General features: G+C 35.1%; 1 protein-coding gene across 1 annotated transcript; it reads left to right on the top strand.

The window, feature by feature from the left end:
- The first annotated feature begins 6,317 nt into the window (after positions 1-6,317).
- Positions 6,318-9,015, top strand: LOC149196901 (RHOMBOID-like protein 2). Its single transcript, XM_089408489.1, has 4 exons — positions 6,318-6,471; positions 7,576-7,739; positions 7,870-8,129; positions 8,967-9,015. The coding sequence occupies exons 1-4, from the start codon at positions 6,318-6,320 to the stop codon at positions 9,013-9,015; spliced, it is 627 nt and encodes a 208-aa protein (XP_089264615.1).
- Positions 9,016-22,201: the final 13,186 nt, after the last annotated feature.

Raw genomic sequence — 22,201 nt, 5'->3', positions numbered from 1 at the left:
AGTATTCAAGAGGCTAGGCCACTATGTCCCTCCATTTCCACACTTGTTCATGTTACAAGTCTGCCCATTATCAAGAAAAAGGAAAACAGGAGTGAAAATAGGTAGTGGAAATCGACCAAACCCCCAATCCTAGCTTGGAAGATTTTGAGAAAGTAGGCATAACTTAAGAGAGACAAGTGAATTTATGTTATCTCCCTCTCAATATGAAGATAGAGAAGGAAAATGGTTAAAATGAGTTTCCCAGGAGTTAAATGTGCTATAAATTGAAGAGAATTTGACAAGAAGGGTTCCCAAATGTCGTTTAATTAGATAACGACTCACCTCCCACATCTTGATTAAGAGGTTCATGCACGAAAAAGTTTGTGACACTTCTTGTCAAAGTAAAGAGATCCAATATTTTGTTAGTAATATGCAAAGTTGACAAAAGAACATAAAAAAACTCTTGAGATCATTGACATCATGAACTGGCGCCTTCGTAATACCCTAGTCATTAACAGAAAAAAATAAAAAAAATAAAATAATAGAAGCAATAGGAAAAGAAGGAAATAGACACATATCGTTTCTATTATCTAGTAAGATAACTACAATTATTATTCATTTGGCTCCCCGCAAATATCTCCACAATATTTGGCACACACACTTCACAAGGAAATTGGTAGAGGATAAGTATACTTTTTCCTCTAGAGGTTTTTTCTATAAAAGAATTACAATTAACAATTGGAAGGAAGCACCCGATCTCACAATTACTTGAATCAAGATCCCAATTAACTCTATTATATTGAAATGGAATGTCCCTTGAGAGGGATTTCGTTCCAAATTACTATGATCACTCTAAACAATATATGTTATTCTTTAAATTTCAGTACAAAAAAGATACTGAAAACCCTAAACTTGATAGCTAATTAGGCTTCTCTTTGCTCTCATTTCGCTACTAGAGCATACTATTATATAACATGGCTATGTTAGCTCGAATTTTTTCATGGTTAGCCAATGTTTGGATTTGTAAATGCTTTGTCCTAGATGTGATCATTTACTTCTCCGATGTCCTATTTTCTTCAGAAGAAGGCATTGTCCTAGAAACTATACATTTTCTCCTTTTCCTCTATTCTTTATTATTGCATCTAGGTGCCACCACATTCGCGGTGAAGCAGACTTTCTTCTTCAACTTTGAATTTTTTCCTCCCAGAGCACCTGCCACCAGTTTCACTGCAAATGCATTCATATTCATAGGAAAAGACAAGAGAGAGATATATACAAATATATACTGGAAGAACAAATACATGAACAATGCTCTTTCTTTCCTTGTGGTAATTTACAATAAAAATTTATTGCATTTCCTTTGTTGTCAGTCTCACTAGTCTTGCTTCCTTTGCTGACAATCGAAAGGCTCGTTGAAGAACTTTAATAGTTTGAAGGGATGAATTCCTTACCAAAGAAGTACCTACAATATTTTCATGGATTATAATAAAGATCAACCAGTTGAACAGTTGCACAAATCAAGATTTAGTTGACAGTTAAAGCAATGAGATATAACAATGGAAGAACTTTCAATCGTCTAACATTAGATCTTACAGTGCATAGGAATGTAGAGTGACACTTGGGGGAGTTCTTCCCAAAAGAAACTCCTTATAGTGTAAAAATGAGTAAAACAAATAGCTTTATAAATAGATCAATATGTTTAACATAGAAAAAAAACTTATATGACAATTAAAATAACAAAATCTTAAATATTTTGCAAACATATAGTGATATCTTTCAAGGAATTACCCTCATCTAACATCTTATACTACCTTTTCCTTCTTAGTAGTTGCTTGAACATTATTGCTCAAATGAATGTGACTTATTATAAGGTAGAGTTAGATGAAGTTTTTTGAATGAGATTTGCAAATGTAAAACAAGAATATAAATTATATTGGTGGGGGTAATGATGCTTCGTGAAAAATCTTCACCATTATTGTTGTTATTGTTGGTGGAGGTTTATTTTCGATGAGGTGAAGAGGTTTAAAGAATTGTTCATGAATATAGACAAATTGAATAACTTGTCTTTGGTCCAATGAGATAATCAATCTTGAATAGTTTAAAATCCTATTTATTCACCAATTTCAAGAATACAATAAAAAAAAAACCTTACTTATTGCTTATTTCGGTAACAATCCCATGGAGCCCATGTGGACGATATTGTTGTGTATATTACTTATTTTGGTAACAATCCCATGGAGCCCATGTGGATGATATTGTTGTGTATATATACTTTGGGTGTAGGTCAAGGTGTCCCCCTTTCCATTTAGGAGAAGGAACAATAGTTTAAGATAAAAAAAATTCATTTTAAATTATAACTAGTTAGCTCTCGGAGATACACAATTCTTCGAGATGAAAATGAGAAGGAAATCAAAGTCACTGGAGAATAAAAACTATTGTTTTAGAAATGTTTTGGAGAGTTTTGTAAGTTTTCATCTTTGTAGCAGATAATGCTATTTTTTTATCAAGGAAAATTTATATAGATTAAAAATTTCTATTGAAAATTTATTTAATAAAATTTTATTAAGGTATTAAATTTTATTAAAGTATTTATAAAATTTTAATTAAGAAATTATAATATTTTCATCTATTTTTTATTACGCTGTAAGGCATTCCCCTCTGAAAATAACTCTCCTCTGCTGATACGTGGATCTGATCTCTACCGTCAAATGGCTTGTTAGACGATTAAAATGTGATCAACCATTCGATCTCAGCCAAACTGTTATTTATTCAGTTACCTAAGTCGTTTCAAGAATTCTTCATTTGCTAAGGCGTACAGGCATCAAAGGGGTTTAATGGATGAATAAGTTTCAGGAACAATCCTCGTCCTGAGCTTGCACACACTAATTCTTCTTCTCTGAAAGAGGAAGAAAAATATAAGAGGAATAAGGAGAAAATTCCCCATTCTCCTCTTATTCTTCCTATTCGGTTCTGTATTGTGATTACCCCATTGGAGGGAGCCTCTCCAAGACCTCACTCACTTCATCACATCAACCAAAGCTAGTAATCATGTAAGTATTCACAACTTTTACATTGGTTTTCTCTGCACATTTTCCCATTTTCTTTATCAATTCTTTTCCGAAAACATATATGCCTGAATTAAATATAAATATGCGGTTGTTCTTTGTTCTGTTTTATGGATAAGGTCTTTGTTTCATAAGAGAGAGCACATGTAATATTGGGGGTATTCTCTTCCAGCAAGAAGTGCAGTAAAAAAAAGTAGATGTGCATTATTCAAGTGCGGGTGTCGTTTCGAGTGAGGAGTGGTGCCAAAGGCATGGAATGGCTATACTCAGAAAGAGATTCAAATAGACAATGTAGAGGGGTTTCTCATTCTGTTAGTGTTGATATTTGGGGATGTCAACAGCTGAACCTGCAGCAGTGAATATACTCATATAACCCTAGAACTCTTGATCGAGATGAAACACTTGTGGATGTTGCTTCCATGGGTAAGGAAGTGGTGAAACAAGTAACGTATTTGAAAACAGAGGTTTTCAATTATCAAACGTTGTGAAGCAATTCAGGTGCGCATTCAAGGAGAAGAGCTGCTGGAGAAGGCAATGTGTGGTAATATGGACATAATCTGGGAAGCTATAGCCTATTTCAAGCTTTCCCTTTATGTTACAGAAGAAAATAATTTGGAAAACGAGGCTATTTCACTGAGCAGGCTTGGGAAATCATGTTCCTATATTTTGAAAATGGAGAAGAAAGCCCATTCCTACCACTTTCAAAGCATCAAGATTTCACTTGCCATCATGTCTGCATGGATTGCAAGTTCTGAGTGATACCGAATGGGTTATTGGAAATACAGTCTACGAACTCAAAAGAGACACAAGCAATGTAGTTCAAGAAACAACAACTCCCATTTACTCTCTTGGTCAGTTTATACCATCGATTTATCTTGAAGCTGAGAGAAAGCATAAGGAGATTTCATTGAATCCCATGTCATTAAGTCTATGGGAGGAAATGGATTGTTCACTTTGGCTAGATTCGAAAGCAAGATCATTTGTTCTCTATGTTTCCTTCGGAAGCGAAGCTCGCATGTCCAAAATTCAAGTGGAAGAGATAGCGATGGGTTTATTGGAAAGTGGGCAGAATTTCCTTTGGGTAGTCCATCGAGGTATGTTACATTCTGATGATGATGGCGGCCTTCTACCAAAGGATTTTTTAGATAAAACAAAAAATAAAGGCCTGGTGGTTCCGTGGTGTCCTCAATTATTAGTTTTATCTCATCCTTCTGTGGGGGGATTCTTCACCCATGGGGGTTGGAATTCAACAATGGAGAGCCTGAGTTTGGGGGTCCCCATGTTGGTTTTTCCAAATGGGATTGATCAATACACCAATAGAATGTTTGTGGTTAACCAATGGAAGATTGGATTAAGGTTAGAGCCATGTAGGGACGATTGAGTGATAAAGCGGGGAGAGATTTCAAGAGCTGTCAAATTTCTGGTGGGAAGCAAAGAAGTGGAAGAGATGAGGAGGAAGAGTAAAGAAATTAGAGAAATGATAAGGCAAGTAACAAGTGAAGCAGGATCCTCTTGGATTAACATGCAACGTTTGGTCGATTATATTGGGACCAGGAGCACTGAATGAGTTATATCATAAATATGAACTTAGGGATCTAGTTGTTATGAGAACATCATATAACAACCATTTTTGTAAGGAATTGTAAATAACTGCAAGAAAAGAGCGCTGAGTAGAGAGAAATTCATTGACACTAAAATTTCATTGACTCTTTAATAAGATATTTTATTTCAGCAATTCTAACAGGAAGATATTTCAGCAATCCTGACAGGAAGATATTTCGTTTCAGCAATCCTGACTGAAAGGTCATGCACACTTGACTTATGAGACGAATATAAGTCAATTTTCCAATGGGGGATGCATGAACAAGGTGATTTCATGTATGGAGGAATGGTAGAGGCTCCCATATGTGTCTCCTTACGAGGATACTGGATGAAGGCATGGAGAGTTTTACTTTTTCAGCTAAGGATTGAGTACCAGAGACCTTGTGTAGTGGAAATTTCAGAATAAAGGGATTATTTTAATTATTTTGAATCCAAAGGTATAACCGCGGCTGAGCACTTGCCAAAAGTCTGTCAAAGAGTGCTTGTTAAGGGATAGCCCATCTGCTGGCTTTGGAAATGCACTTTGTAGGGTAATCCGCAGTTGTGAAAATCAGTGGTTGGATGTCTTCATGACCAACTGAGGGTAGAATATCTAACAAATACACCTTCTCCCAATGGTCATCATCTATGAAATTTGATCAGTTTTTGTTTATAACTTTATACAAGTATAGATAGCCAAAGAAACTCTAGTTATTTTTAATTCAATGGAGATGCTTAGCACTCTCTCTTTCCAAGAAAAACCTCATGGAAACCACTCTGAGTACTTCCATATATTTGTCAGGATACCCTAATTTTAGTTTGGGTCATGATTGAAAGTATGTTCCAAATTAGTAAATTCTATGGGATAATGCATATCATTAGTATTCCTTCAAAACCAAAGTATGAAGGGAAACGAATCTAGATCAAGAGCTTTAGAATGTTGGAAAAGGATAGACAATCATTTGTCTCTATTATCTGAAATAACTCAAATTACATTCTTTGTCATATTTGTACAATGATGGAAAGTGTGTTTTGAATTTTAGACAAGGCCCCAAACCTCATAGCAGGTGCCTCATGCATCTGAGAAAGAGGTGATGAAGGAAGATTAAATAGTAAATGTTGTAGATGTAGCTTACGTTAGCCACAATTTAAGATTTCAGATATCCTTTACCACCCAACTGGAAGGAGGAGGAAACTAATTTTGTGAATACTTGCTGCTCTAAGTGATCATTTTGGCCTTATTATTACTCCAGGGTGTTAGGTTTATATTTGAATTGCTGGTATTCTGGTGGAAAATTAGAGGAGTAATAGATATATTAGTTATTACCTAAATGTTAACCTTGGTCTTTCATCTTTTTCATTCCTTAGATATATGTAGTGGTAGGAAATTGAGATCTTTTACAATACCCTTGTTGGTCATGGTAGGGGCTAAGTATTGATGAGAAATATATATAAAGTGCAATATGATATTTATATCGATCTAAGTAATGGACTTGGAAAGTATGGTTTGAATTCAATAGTTTTTAACACTATTGAGTAATTTATACTCACTTTTTTAGTAGTGCTGGGTAATTTGTATTTACTAATGCAAAATGGTGATTGTGTTCAAGATGTCATTAAAGATGTAATGATCTATTTATATAGCTTGTTCCCATTCTCATTTGTCATTCATTTTGTTGTAATTTACAAAAGATGGAACCTCTTGAGTGGAGTAAGGTGATCAAGGAGCACCAGGGATGGCGGCTTATCACATGTATCTACTTGCATGCTGGGGTCATTCATCTACATTCCAATATGTTGAGTCTCATATTTATAGGGATTCGCTTGGAAAAGGAATTTGGTTTTGGCGAGGTTTTATAAATTGTTACAGGCTTTCACACAACTGCATATTAGTAATGTTTACCTAGAATCTAAATGTTATATGAATCTCCACTTGTCTATTTGATTGGTTGAAAGTTGAAACTAATTGTCATGTTCTTTCTATTCACATCTAGGTACAAAACATATTGTATATGTGTAGAACATTATATGAATGATCACATTTGCAAAATGCAATTAAAGCACGTGAAGGCAACTTACAATGATGAAAAATGTTACTCTAAAAATATTCCATCAATGTATTGCTAACTCTGAAAGTAAAATCTGATTTCTCATTGATTTCCCCTATGAAATCTCATTAAGGTTTATTACATCTGAGATTCAGATTTTAACTTTTTCATTTGGTCCTACTGTATTTCCCTTTCCTGCACTTTTTATTTTGTTTCCAATCTTCCCATATTTCCTTTCTAATTCATTGAACACCTGAAAGCTAACGCCATCTGCACTTTGTGTAATTGTGCCTCACCGTAACTAGGAATATAGTGTAGGACCAAGAAGAGCAATGCAAGATAGATAGATGAATGCAAGAAAACTTTAAATCGTCAAAATCCTAACCTTTTAGCCTTGGTATAATTTAGTTCATGTGAAAATTAATGTTCAATCAACATTACATTATTGAAATAATGCACTTGTTTTATGATAGTACATAGGCATTTGAAAATTCTGATAAATTTTCATTTCAATGAATACAACTACGAAGCTCTGATTATGGTTTGTGATGTTTTTTTTTAATCCAAATTTAACACTAGTTTTCCAAGGTTTATAGCCTTCATTGATTCACTCACATTTCTGTGTGATACCCTAATCACTGTCTGGTTTAGTTGTAGATATCCAACATTTATGCATATGGATGCAAATATTAGAGATTTCCCTTTATTCATTATTGATACAAGTGGTAACTAGATTGGAAATGTAGTCTCTGTTTGAGTCAGGGCATACAACCAATTTCTATGTAATACTTACATTTTATGATTCTATTGGTTACCCATGTTGCTAACATGATTGAATGTTGGGAATCTAAAATATGATCTAATAGTCAATAAATTTCTTGTTTGAATTGTTTCTAATGCAGTGAGGATTGGAATAGTCTACCTAGTCTCTGCTTTTGGTGGTGGTGTGTTGTCAGTACTTTTCAACCAGAATGGTGTATATGTTGGCACATCTGGTGCATTATTTGGTTTATTGGGGGCGATGCTTTCAGAGCTTATTACTAACTGGAAAATTTATGCCAGTAAGGTTAGTGCAAGATTTCACTATATTTCTTTTAACAAGAATCCAATAAAATGTTTTGCACTTGGTTCTGGAATCTTTAATATTGGTGGAGTTCTATAACTCTGGTATCTAAGTTTGTTTTTTTGTTTTGTAGTTTGCAGCATTGGTAACACTACTCATTATTGTCATCAACTTGGCTTTTGGGTTACTACCACATGTAGACAACTTTGCCCACATTGGAGGATTTATATCAGGATTTCTTCTTGGATTTGTGTTTTTGATGTGGCCTCAATTTGGATGGGAGAATCACAAGAACATTCTGCCTAGATATGTTGTGAACTCTGTTGTCAAATCTAAGTACAATGTATATCAATATATACTGGGGTTGTTATCACTTATTTTTCTTATTGTTGGGAAAGTGTTTATATGACTCTATTTGATCTCTATGTTTTAATTGATCTCTTTGGGTCTTTCACCCTCATCAAAAATGATTTTATATCTCCATTTTTTTGTTCACCCACTCAAATCTTTGTTATTGAGCATTTTTTGAACTATTCTTTTTCTAGAAAGGTAAATTCCCCTAAATTTCCCACACTCGAGCTTTCAGAATGAGGAAACTGGTGCCTTGCCAGTGCCAATTAGATTTCTCCCATTCTCTGGTTTTCAGGATGGAGAGCAATATTAACTTCGAGTCGCAAAAGCATCTGGTAAACCTGCTGAACTTGCTGGGAATGGATCCCACAGCCTCCCTTAGCATTATGCCTTAGCAGGAAGGGTTGAACCAACTGAGCTAAGAGTCAGGGTTCAATATTTGAACTCATTTTTCATAGATGGTGGGTGTGGCTTTCTCGTTGTGGTGGTGTTAATACAGAGAAGCAAAAAGTAGCAATGCTTTTAACCTAAATAAAGATTGAGAACAATTCGTATGAATTAATTTAACCACTATGTGCAAATCAATTTTCTTTTTAGTTAAGCGTGATGCACTCTATGGTTATGTCATGTTTTAGGCATTTCAAACTTCCCTATTTTTATCTAGTTAAATGATTTGACATTTCATAGATTATTAGCATCAGTAACAGTAAAATATGTACATTCATATTGTGAAAAATGTTTTATGTATTCAGTTATTACACTACTGGTGAAATTGAATTTTCTTTAATTTCTTCGTATGTTATCATGAAATTTGTGGTCTTTCTCTCCACTTTTCTAGGACCATGACACATGTTATGCATCATTGATTCTTGTTATTGTTTTTAATATTGGGTTGGTCCTTCTAGGTAGTTTGTGCAATTTGAAGTGAATTTAATAAGGTTGGCCACCAAGGAATGATTTTGTATGTAGTAGCTTTTATGGACCAACATATATCTTTCCTCTTTCGGGAGATATTGACTTGAATGGTGATGTCGGGGATTACCCCCGCTTACACCCATAGTATGCATGTAAAATGCATAAGCACATTTGTCCCGGGAATTTAACTCACCAAGTAGTCAAATCCTCAACCATAAATGGTAATAATTCATAGACTAACCAACATAGTCTAACCCTTAGGTAATATTCACTTATTGGACCTCAATTAACCCTTAAGCTTTCACATAAGACTTTCTTAAAGCATTTCATTAAGTTCTTCCTATCGGGACTTTAAAATCCCTCATAACCTTCATTAATGTTAATATCGGACCTAACCACAAACCCTTAACTTTGGTTATGCATAAACCTTAACCCAAAAACCTTTTCCACACATTATTCCTGTTACACCCCCTTTTTAATAGAAATATACATAATATTAATTTTTTGAACTGGAACTTAGCTTTATTGGAAAACATAGGAATAACCCGACCGAAACACATAGGCTGGACTTCAAACATTATAAACCCACGTTCATAATAGTCGTCGGATCCGCTCATCACCTCTTTGCATTATCACGTGTCACTTTCCATTCACTGATACCCGACCAAATTATGACCATCAATCTAGACTCGATCCGAGGGTATGACTTCCACCCGATCAACAAAACGAAATGATGGCCTTCCACCGTAGATCTTCCTCCATCATATCTGAGAATTGTTATTTATTTTGGATAGACAACGAGCATGGGATTTAATCACCTGATAAAGTGATTTCCCCTTTCCACTTTTCTGCTAGGTGTCATGATATGTATGGGATTGGGTGCTCAATGCTTGATACCACTTATGGTTTCTTCGCCACCCGATATACCAGTTCGCTTATAAACTAGCCTTTTCACTAGTTACTTCCCACGCTCTTCTATCACATGATGACTGTTGATCTATGAGATCGATGGCCCTCATTCTTTGATGCCTACGTCGTTGATCTTCGAGATCCCACAGTTCATATGCATCACCTCTTCACTTCTCCACTTGTTTCTTCCCTTTGACTTTATTTCGTCCTTCAGAGTTTTTCCTTATGGTTTTGAGTCTTTCTTCAAGTTTTTGGTTTTTTCGCTTTTCCGCTTCCTCTGAGCTTAACTTCCTCTACGAATTCTCACTTCCCTACCTCTCCAGAGCTTACTCTGTTCTTCCAATTGGATTCAAAGACCAGTGATGATTCCTCTGAATCATTCTCTCCTTTGTTAGGACTCAAAAATGTCACTTTTTCATCCACCTTTCCCTTCACTATTCGTTACATTCCATTGTCCTATTAAACCCTTCATCATATCATTTTCATAAATTCATTTGGGTTTCATATTATTATTTTCCAATTTATTCATTTTAGTATTAAGAGTGAATTTATGATTAATATTAGAAAATATACATGTTTTCATATATATCTCAAATATGGGTGAGCTTTGTAATGTGTAGGAATATGAGAATGATTAATTCAAAGAGACTTCTCGAATATCTCCTCCACCATTTCAAGGAGATAGTTATTCAAGCCTATTCTTAAGGAGAAGACCATGGAATATTTGGTTGGCATATCTTATCTAAGATATGTGAAAGATGTGTGGAGGATTTGAAGGAACTATATTTTGTAATAATGGGAAAGTGGTTAAGAGTAGTTGAGAGAATAGTGGGTATGTAATTAATGCATTCTTATCTTATCTTCAAATACTCTCATGTATAAAGGAGAGTGCTCCCTCTCCATTGAGAAGGGGGAAGGAAAGTTGGAAGTTGTAAGAAGATTGTTTAGTCTTAGATTCTTTCATTGTTATGTTTGTCATTTCATTATTGTAATATTGATTTATGGATGTGAGCTCACATATGTCATTTGTTGTTAACTCTTCACATGTTGTAATGCTTTTCGTTCATGCAAATCTCCATTCATAGATTAAGTTGATTTCAACAATGTAGATTAGACTAGATTAGTTCTACTTCAGTCCTACATATATCATGCACGTGTTTTGTCAGCTTACGTACCCCGGATTAACAAGTAAATAGTTGGGAAATTGTACTACAATGCTATTATTACGACATATATTTCACCTAACATCCTCTATGTATTCTACAGAATTCTACTTGCAACCCCTGTTACAGAACCTACGAACTCACATATAATTCAATCATTCAATATACGTTCCACACACTTACACAACTATGGAATAAACCTCTCTATATATAATTATGAACAATTGATTACATATCGAGACCCTCTATCTTTCATAGGCCTTATCTTCAGTATCAATGGCCTCCTCTTCTTCACTCTGCCCGTAGGCTTACATTTATACCAAAAAGGTTATGTTGAACTAATTCTAGTTCAAATCCTAGATCTACTGAACTGACTCCTAAATGTCCTCTATGTCCACTTCTAACTTCATTTAATCCCTAAGAACTCTCTCTAGTCCCTCGAATCATGAAACTACCTTTAAGAGTTATAATTGACTTCTAACTCTTTTGTCATTATTAACCACTCATGTTCTCCTTTATTCGAGAGCATTTACAAACATCCTCACACATCTAATTAATTCCTATCCTACTCACTTAAAAGCCTAAATATTACATTAACTTAACACTTAGGAAACCAATTTCCCTAAAACACATGACCCCCCTATGTCTACTAAAATACAATGATTTTCCTTGGGTTGAATGCTCCTGCATCAGACTCCCAAAGTAGAAAATATTCATGATCTCCTGATCATGTGTCTTCATAAGTTGATTGAATGAACCTCTAGGGTCCCAAACTTTAGTTTGTAGCTGCCCAAATGATTTGTTCTTTTGCTGCTGCTGTACTTCTACTGTCTTTTTCTCCATCTTCTTCTCCTTGTCAATCAGGTTCAAGTTCTAATTGATCATCCTTCTGCTATCACCAACTTTCTCTCTATGGATTGTTTCATCATCAGCTGCCACAATTCTTCAATTTCCTTTTCCAGCACATCTTTGGACTGGTCCATACTCTGCCTCTTACTTCTGCCTCTTTCTCTTTGTTTCAGGTTGTTGCTGCTGTCCACTAACTCTTCAAACTGCTGTTTTTTGCTTTTACTTTGTAGTTGTTGGTTTACTTTTTCTTCTACTTTTGCTCTTGTTCCAACTTTTTCTTTGTCTCCTATGCTTACTTCGTCCCTTTCATCCTTACCCTCTTTCATGATTATTTCTATCTATACTGAATCATGACTTTCTAGCATTCTCTCCAGCAATTGAGCATCTTTATTCCATAGATTGAATTTTTCCACAAAATCTTCTTCTTTCATCATTATTTGGCTACTCATCTGTGCCAAATTTTCCTCAGCATCTGCAACAAAACCTGCACTCACAAAGCACTTGTTAAAATAAAAACCATAAGGCTTCTGTGCCTTATCTTCCTTTGAAACAATTCAATTTGCTGCTTTGTTTCTTTCTCCTCTGTCAGCACATCAGTATGCTATGCTATTTTGAATTCTCTAAAGAACTCATGAGACTGTCAACTAGTCTCTCCTCCACATCATATGCTCTAATGATGTCTTCCTGCTCTTGTCCACTGTAGTGAACTCCTTCTTTTGTAGTGTCAATTTGTTGAACTTTCATTACCATCTCCTTTTTCTTATGATTGTCATTCATGAAAATTTTTTTGTCTTCCTTTTTTAGCAATCTATCTTGAACATCTATCCTCTATTTTTCCATTTCCCTTCTTTGAAAGTCTAATTTTCTATATAACTCAATAATTTCAATTGGAGTAGAATTTGGAAATTTCACACAATTTTCCATACCTTCCTTTGTTATTGATAAATCATTAGATGTCCTTTTTCCCTTTGCTAAGTTTTTTGCATAGACTTCTTCTTCCTTAACATCTATTAGTAGATGTCCTTCTTCTTCAATACATTTTGCCTTGCTGTCCCTCTGTAACTCTTCTCCCAGAGTTATCCTTGTCTCATCATCTTCATTAATATTCTCTTGCATTTGTTTTTCATCAATAACATTAATCAAACTCATTTGATTACCTTTCTAAGACAATATTCCTTCATTCTTCATCAGAATAAGATCCTGATTCCTCATCTCTATGATAGCTTCTATAGACTCATCCATAGACTTTTTCTTCTGTATGTAGTCAAATTCTTCTTCTTCTAAGAAGTTTTCTTTGTCACCTTCTACTTCTAGATCTTCATCTACTCTGAAGATATCTTCAAAAGGTTGCTTTTCTCCTGCAATACCTGCCATCATACACAAACTATCAGTTTTAAAAACATAAGACCTTGTGGTCTCACTTGATGCTTCAGCCATCATATCTCCTTGTTGTTCCAAGTTCTCTTTATGACTCAAAAATTCTTCGATGGTCTCCTCTTCAATCTCCTCAAGCCCTTCACTTGGTTGCTTGCTATCTTTCCCCAAATGTATATGAGACATATCTATCTCATTTTCTTCCAGAACAGAATTTAGGGTCTTCTTGTCTTCTTCCTCCTTTATGACAATATCAACAAATTGTCCTTCTTTACATGTTTCACCTACAAACTTACAGAAATTGTCAGATTTAAAACCATGTGACCCTTTGGCCTCACTTGAAGTTTCTGTCTTCAATTCTTCATCTTCCCTTAGAACTTCACCCTGTTCTGCTTCACAGATGGACACTTCCATTTTCATTCCCAACTCAGCTTCTTTGAATTCTTCCATCAACCACCTTACTTGCCTCTGTTGTAGCCTTCTCTGCAACTTATGCCACTTCACTAGCTTCTTCCTCAAGACCCAACCTAGTCTCTAGCTTTCCTCAAGTATTCTCCTTAATGCATTGAGTTGTTCCTTTAACTCTACAATCTCCTTGTCAATTTCCTATTGACTCATCCTCTTGCCATTTTCCTTGGGATCCTCTTTCTTCATCTTTCTTCTGTTGTGGTCTTCCTCAGAACCTCTACTATGACTATCAATAGCCATCTTCTTCTTCTCTATCTTCATGAGCTCCTCACTCACTCACTATGAGCTGCATTAAAGCCTATGCAATAAAAAATACTCCTTGTTGCAACTTACCTCGCCAAGCTTTCCTCTGTACTTGGTATTTTGGCAAGCCCTTGGTTCTCTATCTCTAGAACCTCCTTTGAGCACTTCTCTCTGCTCCTTCTAGGCTTCAACTCATCTACACTTCTCAAGAACACAATTGTCCTCTTGTATTTCAATCACAATGAAATACTTGGTTCTGACCACCTCTTCTTTCACTTAGAAAGTCTTACCAGCTTCCTTCATCCCTTAGCAATTCTACCCACATCCTCTATGGAATTGCCCCTGTGATCTGCAACAATACTTCTACAGTAACAAGTCTCCTTCTTGCTACATATGCCTCACTAAGCTTCTCTCCTTTGAGCTCAGTCTTTTAGCATCTCTCTGGTTCTTTCCTCTGGAACCAATTCAAAACTCCTTGCTCTATATTGCTACAACCTTCTCACCTTCAAGATCTCAGCATGATCTTGTTTCACCATTCCACCTGTACGTTGAATGGATTGTCCTCTGTTTCTTGCATCTACAAGTTCTGCTACACATCCTCTCTGTGCACCTACTTTCTATCAGATTAGAATCTGATCCTTCCTTTCCTGCATAAACATCTTTGACACATAACTTGTTCTCAATTCTTTCACATAGAATTTCTTTGTTCTGTTTTAACACCAATTGTTTCAATTACAATTCTGCTCTGATACCAAATGATGACGGTGATTACCCCACTTACACCCATAGTATGCATGTAAAATGCATAAGCACATTTGTCCCAAGAATTTAACTCACCAAGGAGTCAAATCTTCAACCATCAATGGTAATAATTCATAGACTAACCAACATAGTCTAACCCTTAGGTAATATTCACTTATCGGACCTCAATTTACCCTTAAGCTTTCACATAAGACTTTCTTAAAGCCTTTCATTAAGTTCTTCCTATCAGGACTTTAAAATCCCTCATAACCTTCATTAATGTTAATATCAGACCTAACCAGAAACCCTTCCTTAACATTGGTTATACATAAACCTTAACCCAAAAACCTTTTCCACACATTATTTCTATTACACCCCCTTCTTAATAGAAATATACATAATCTTACCTTTTTAATCTGGAACTTCGCTTTATCGGAAACCACAGGAATAACCCAACCGAAACATATAGGCCAAACTTCAAACATTATAAACCCACATTCATAATTGTCATTGGGTCTGCTCATCGCCTCTTTGCATTATCACGTGTCGCTTTCCATTCACCGATCCCCAATCAAATTATGACCATCGATCTAGACTTGATCTGACGGTAGGAGTTCCACTTGACCAACAAAACGGAACGATGACCTTCCATAGTAGATCTTCCTCCATCGTATCTGACAATTGTTATCTATTTCGAATAGACAACGAGCATGGGGTTTAATCAACCGATAAAGCAGTTTACCCTTTCCACTTTACTGCTACGTGTTGTGATATGTATGGGATCGGGTGCTTAATGCTCGATACCACTTATGGTTTCTTCACCGCCCAAAATACCATTTCGCTTATAAACCCGCCTTTTCACTAGTTACTTCCTGCGCTCTTCTATCACACGATGACCGTTGATCTATGTGATCAATGGTCCTCGTTCTTTGACACCTACGCCATTGATATTCGAGATCCAATGGTTCATATGCATCACCTCTTCACTTCACTACTCGTTCCTTCCCTTTGACTTTATTTTGTCCTTCATTGTTTTTCCTTATGGTTTTGGGTTTTTCTTCAGGGTTTCAGTTTTTTCGCTCTTTCGCTTCCTCTGAGCTTAACTTCCTTTGCGAATTCTCACTTCGCTACCCCTCCAAAGCTTACTCTGATCTTCCAATTGGATTCAAATATCCGTGATGATTCCTCTGAATCATTCTCTCCTCTACGTATTCTACAGAATTCTGCCTCCAACCCCTGTTACAGAACCTACGAATTCACATATAATTCAATCATTCAATATACATTCCTCACACTTACACAGCTATGGAATAAACCTTTGTATATATAATTATGAACAATTGATTACATATTGAGACCCTCTGTCTCTCACAAGCCTGATCTTCAGTATCAGTGGCCTCCTCTTCTTCACTCTGCCCGTAGGCTTGCATTTATACTAGAAAGGTTCTATTGAGCTAATTCTGGTTCAAATCCTAGATCTACTGAACTAACTCCTAAATGTGCTCTATGTCCACTTCTAACTTCATTAAATCCATAAGAACTCTCTCTAGTCCCTCGAATCATGAAACTACCTTTAAGAGTTATAATTGACTTCTAACTCTTTTGTCATTATTAACCGCTCATGTTCTCCTTTATTTGAGAGCATTTACAAACATCCTCACACATCTAATTAATTCCTATCCTACTCACTTAAAATCCTAAATATTACATTAACTTAACACTTAGGAAACCAGTTTCCCTAAAACACATTACCCCCCTATGTCTACTAAAATACAATGATTTTCCTTGGGTTGAATGCTCCTGCATCAAATGGTCTTATATTTTTCCAGAAGGCTTCCATAGTGGATAGTGTCGCAAAGGTGTACATACCCTTCTTGCCTTTGGATGCTTCTTTCATTATTAGCTATGGCCTATGCTTAAACCAAGTTTGAAACTTGAGTGAAATATGCCTATTGTAGCTGGACCCAAACTATATCTTGTGGAGTGGGCTATAAATGAAAATTTTCCTTGGTAAGAAGTTGCTTGTAGACATAAAATTATCTAATGTGCATTTCATATTTGTGTGAACAAATATCCATCAAATTTCCCTTCCAATATGTACCTGCTATATTTGTCATCTTCTTCCCTTTTTTTGGTTAATCAGTAATCCACCATTGAAATAACAGAGACGAGGAACAATGTGAGAATGAACATGAAGAGAAGATGATGTTCGGACAATATGAGAACATAAGACATCAGAATATGTTGGGAGCATAGTATAAATCCTCTTCTTTGTTCCTCCTATGTCATTTTCAAAGTCACATAAATATGTTAACAATTTGTTTTCTTTATTCCAATTCTTCTAAGAATTTTAAGCAATGGGTTTATTGGAAAGTGGGTAGAATTTCCTTTGAGTAGTCCTTATAGATATGTTACATTCTGATGATGATGGTGACCTTCTACTAGATGGTTTTTTGGATAAAACAAAAAATAAAGTCCTGGTGGTTCCGTGGTGTCCTCAATTATTAGTTTTATCTCATGCTTCTCTAGGGGGATTTTTCACCCATGGGGTTCAGAATCAATGGAGAGCCTGAGTTTGGGGGTCCCCATGTTGGTTTTTCCAAATGGGATTGATCAATACACCAATAGAATGTCTGTGGTTAACTAGTGGAATATTGGATTACGGTTAGAGTCAAGTAGAGAAGATTTAGTGATAAAGCGGGGAGAGATTTCAAGAGCTGTCAAATTTCTGGTGGGAAGAAAAGAAGTGGAAGAGATGAGGAGGAAGAGTAAAGAAATTAGAGAAACGATAAGGCAAGTAACAAGTGAAGGAGGATCCTCTTGCATTAACATGTAACATTTGGTCGATTATATTGGGACGAGGACAACTGAATGAGTTATATCAGAAATATGAACTCAGGGATGTAGTTGTTACGAGAACATCATATAATAGCCATTTTTGTAAGGCATGGTAAAGAACTGCAAACAAAGAGCATTGAATAGAGAGCAATTCATTTACACTAAAAATTCATTGACTCTTTAATAAGATATTTCAGCAATCCCGATAGGAAGATATTTCATTTCAGAAATCCTGATAAGAACGTCATGCGCACTTGACTTATGAGATGAATATAAGTAAATTTTCCAAAGGGGTATAGATTCCTGAACAAGGTGATTTCATGGATGGAGGAATGGTAGAGGCTCCCATATGTGTCTCCTTACAAGGATCCTTCCAATCTTGATCCTAAGGGTCCTGTAATGGAGAAGCGTGTTGTGGGTGTCTATCACGAGCTGTTGAGCCTTACTATTCATAATAAACTTCAGAGAAACAATCTAAATTGCTTTTGTGAGGAGATGAGTTTCCCTGAGAGGTTTACAAAGCTTTTCATGCAGTATCCGGGAATATTTTATTATTCTCTAAAATGTTCTACCTCAATAGTGGTGCTCAAAGAGGGATACCAAAATGGTCAAGTAGTGGAGCAACATCCTCTTCTGAGGTTGAGAAAGAAGATATCCTGCTTGATGAGGAAGGGGATATTACCCAATAAGAAGGACTCATACAAGTTGGCAGTGGATGTTCTGGAGCCTAATCCAGACGTAGGAGTTTCTGAGTAGGCTATGATAATTTTGATGACTGTGAGTGTAATGACAGAGATTACTAAGAGCCTAGAGGATGATATATTGGCAATTTTTGCAAGTAGATGCCAATGGAAACATAGTTGTTGAGAGATGGATCAAGGAATTTGAATTCAAGCCCATAGAAAATGTTTTAGAGACATGGCTTATGCATGTGTTTAAAGAAAAATATGTCAATACGTTTCTTTCTTCCAGACTATATGAGCCATGTTCTTGATTTGGCCAAAATGCCTTTGCTGATTTTGGGTAATTGCTTGTTTAGTTGGAAAATTGAATGCCAAATATGGAGTTATCCAACAAGGCACTAAGCCTATCAACTCTTTAGCCAAAGCCTACCATAGCAGATGATTCAACTGTATCAGAGTATTTGGGCCCAAATTCATAAAAATATGTTCTATTTTTCATCATGTTTGATAGGTTTGTAGTAGCTTAGTATCTAATGTATCGAGTGCCATAGGGGAAGATGTGTGAAACATCTTTGTCTTACCATTCACTTGGTTGTTTTGCTAATTTTTTGAGTGTGAGCAACCACATCAATGCAGACTGATGTTTGACAAGTATGTATATCATGTAGAAACACTTATTCTATGTCGATTCTGACTCGAATTCTTCCAATCACATTATTGTTGATTATGTATTTCAGGATCAAGGAGTTGACCAGGAGTGGTGTAGCTCCTCTATGGAATAGTAATCTATAGGATTGCATGCAGTTTACAGCAAAAAATTAGGGATAATTATTTTGATATCTAAATTTATCATGCAATTGCTTTAGTTTCTATTTTTCATCATGTTTGATAGGTTTGCAGTAGCTTAGTATCTAATGTATCGAGTGCCAGAGGGGCAGTTGTGTGCAACATCTTTGTCTTACCATTCACTTGGTTGTTTTTCTCATAGAAATTCTTGTTGTAACCCTTTTGGAGGCACTAATTCGTGTACTGTAGCTCCAGCAGTTGGTCTGCAAAGTTATAGTGGTCAGTTGAGCATCTATTTTTCAACATTGTATTAGATATTTTTCACAATTCATCTTGATTGTGTGAGGCTTATTCAACTGATACTCAAATTATATATTTTAGTTCCAAGATAAATGTGCCTAGAATGGAATTTAGGGACAGTCAATCACATACACAATCTGAGATATTCACATATCCACTTAATGCATTGAAGGAAACTGATACAAGTAATAGTGACCGTATAGAGCATGCAGTTTCAGAAACTAGATTAGATTCTGATGCTGCTTGCATGAGCATTGGGAATGACTCATGCTTGCTTGATGAATAAAAAAAGAAGGCTCATTCCCTTTTAAAGTATATTGATTCTTCATATGAGTATGAAATGATTTTAGAACATATTGCATAGGCGATTGGTAGCCCCATAACAAGTTTGAGAAGGTTCTAAATGCCATGTCTCTTGTTGTTGTGCAAGTCCCTGATAAACAAACTTACAACTCTGATAGTACTTCATTGAATAAAATTTTAATCTATAACTGCCATATCCCTAACATTCCATTGAAAAGTATTTGGCAGTGGTATGAGGAACCTGGTAACTATGGTCTAGAAGTAAAGTCCCGGGATCTGGAACATTCAACAAGGCTGGAAATTGACAGAGATTTGTTTCATGCCTACTTTGTAGTATGTACCCTTTTTATCAGAGATGCAATTATATGGCTTCTCAACAGCCTCATCAGTAAATTGTAACTTCCATGTGAATTATTGGATAACTTAGACATAATGGTACCATGGAGTTATCCAGTAAGGCACTAACCCTATCAACTCTTTGGCCAAAGCCACCATAGCAGATGATTCAATTGTATCAGAGTATCAAAATTCAGATTTGTGCACATATTGTGAAAAATATGTTTGCAGTTGTGATGCAACCTCAGGAAATGTCTACTTACTGTTTGACTTTTTTGAGTGTGAGCAACCACATCAATGCAAACTGATGTTTGACAAGTATGTATGTCATGTAGAAACACTTATTCTATGTCGATTCTAACTCCAATTCTACCAATCACATTACTGTTGATTATGTATTTCAGGATCAAGGAGTTGACGAGGAGTGTTGTAGCTCCTCTATGAAATAGTAATCTATAGATTTCGTGTAGTTTATAGCAAAAAATATGTTCTAATGTTTCTTATGTCATTTCCTTACAGTGTTTCATTTGCAACATGTGGTGCAAATGCTAGTCTTATTTTTTTATTTGTGAAAAAAATCATTCTATACTTTTCACTTCAAACCAAGTAACTTATCTTTGTATTTTCACATAAGTTTTATTTAGAAAAACTCCAAATTAAATAATTAAATTTCAATTCAAATAACTTTTATATATATAATTATATTTTTTTTTTTTATGTTTATGATGTAAAGTTTTACAACTAATTTCTATTTATATACATTAATTTTGCATTTTAATGGGCTTAAAAAACTGTTTAATCTTACTTTATAATACTTTTCAACTTAAAATATATAATTTCTCTAAAATACTCTAATTTCAATGCAAAATCACTATTTTAATATTAAATTATCACTTTAACGTCATTTTGGTCTTATTAATTAATCATTATTATTATCCATATAGATTTTCTTTATGATATCTATAATTAAATATTTTTTTTTTTAATAAAATCAGTAAACAATGACATTACTCATGGCATGATATAATAAATAATATTAATATCATCATCTTAAAATTCTCTCTCTATATATAATCTTATTTTAAAGTGACTGACTAAGTCAGACACAAAAACTTGCCATGGTACAAATACTTGCCAGATTACTTTACAAAATCAAGAAACTTCAGATTGAAAAGATTTCTATTATAGGGATGCCAGAATTATCATTGATTTGATCAATGGTTGCGCAAATCTTTCCACCCCAACCAGAAAAATTGGATACTTCTTGTAGAGGAACTGAAGAAATCATTTATTAGCATCTCTTTTGATCATGTCTTCAGAGAATTGAATAGAGTGACAGACGGGCTTTCGAAAGGAGTAGCAGCTTCTGCCCCGTTTTTTGTTTTTCAATTCTCCTCTTGGTGCAACGGCGAGTTACGGGAGGAAGGATCTTTCCCTATGTGCTAACGATGATCCTATCCTTTGATGGGATGTAATTTCTTTTGAATATTAGACTATTTGCTTATAAATGGGTGGCAATTTTGGAATGTTTTTTTGGAAACAAATTTTGTGTATTAGGAAAAAATAGTACCTATTAGATATATGGCGAGGATATATATATATATATATAAAAGAGATTTAGACGATTCACTGATCCCGGTATATGATTCAAAGATTCATTTATCCACCACCATAAATAAAGAAAATGCACGATGGAATCAAAAGAAATAAGTGTCTTGATCTTTAATTTAATGCCTTAATGTTTTATTCTACTGAAAAGGCTCGTTGTTATTAACTATAATTTATTTTTTAATACTTTGATTTAAGCATGCCATCAACAGAGTTATTAAAAAACAAGCTGTTGCCGATGGTTTTGCTCCATTAAAAAATTAGCTATAACCTCTTTCGTTTATTATCACTCAACACTGCTACAATCTTAACCGACGATCAGCTCGTGTCCTGCTACAATCTTAAGCGACGATCAGCTCCTGTCCTGATTATGTCATTAGTTTTAAGAGCACCTCGGTTTTATGAATGTCCCATATTTTGGTGTAAAATGTTTCTGGAAGAATATACCTGATGTAAATATTTTTGTTAAAGTCAGAAATCGTTTTAAGATGTGATCATAATACATGGATCTCATATATATTTTTACAATATTGATATTCTTAGTTTTTTAGGATGTTAAAATTATAGTGAGTTCTGGAGGCTTCTTTCCAAGCTTTTT

Source organism: Pinus tabuliformis, chromosome 2_2 (genome assembly GCF_031772625.1).
Source record: "Pinus tabuliformis cultivar Carrire ecotype Pingquan chromosome 2_2, CPIR1, whole genome shotgun sequence".
Lineage (NCBI taxonomy): Eukaryota > Viridiplantae > Streptophyta > Pinopsida > Pinales > Pinaceae > Pinus > Pinus tabuliformis.
Note: the sequence above shows the minus strand (reverse complement) of the source record. Positions and strands in the feature narration are given on the sequence as shown.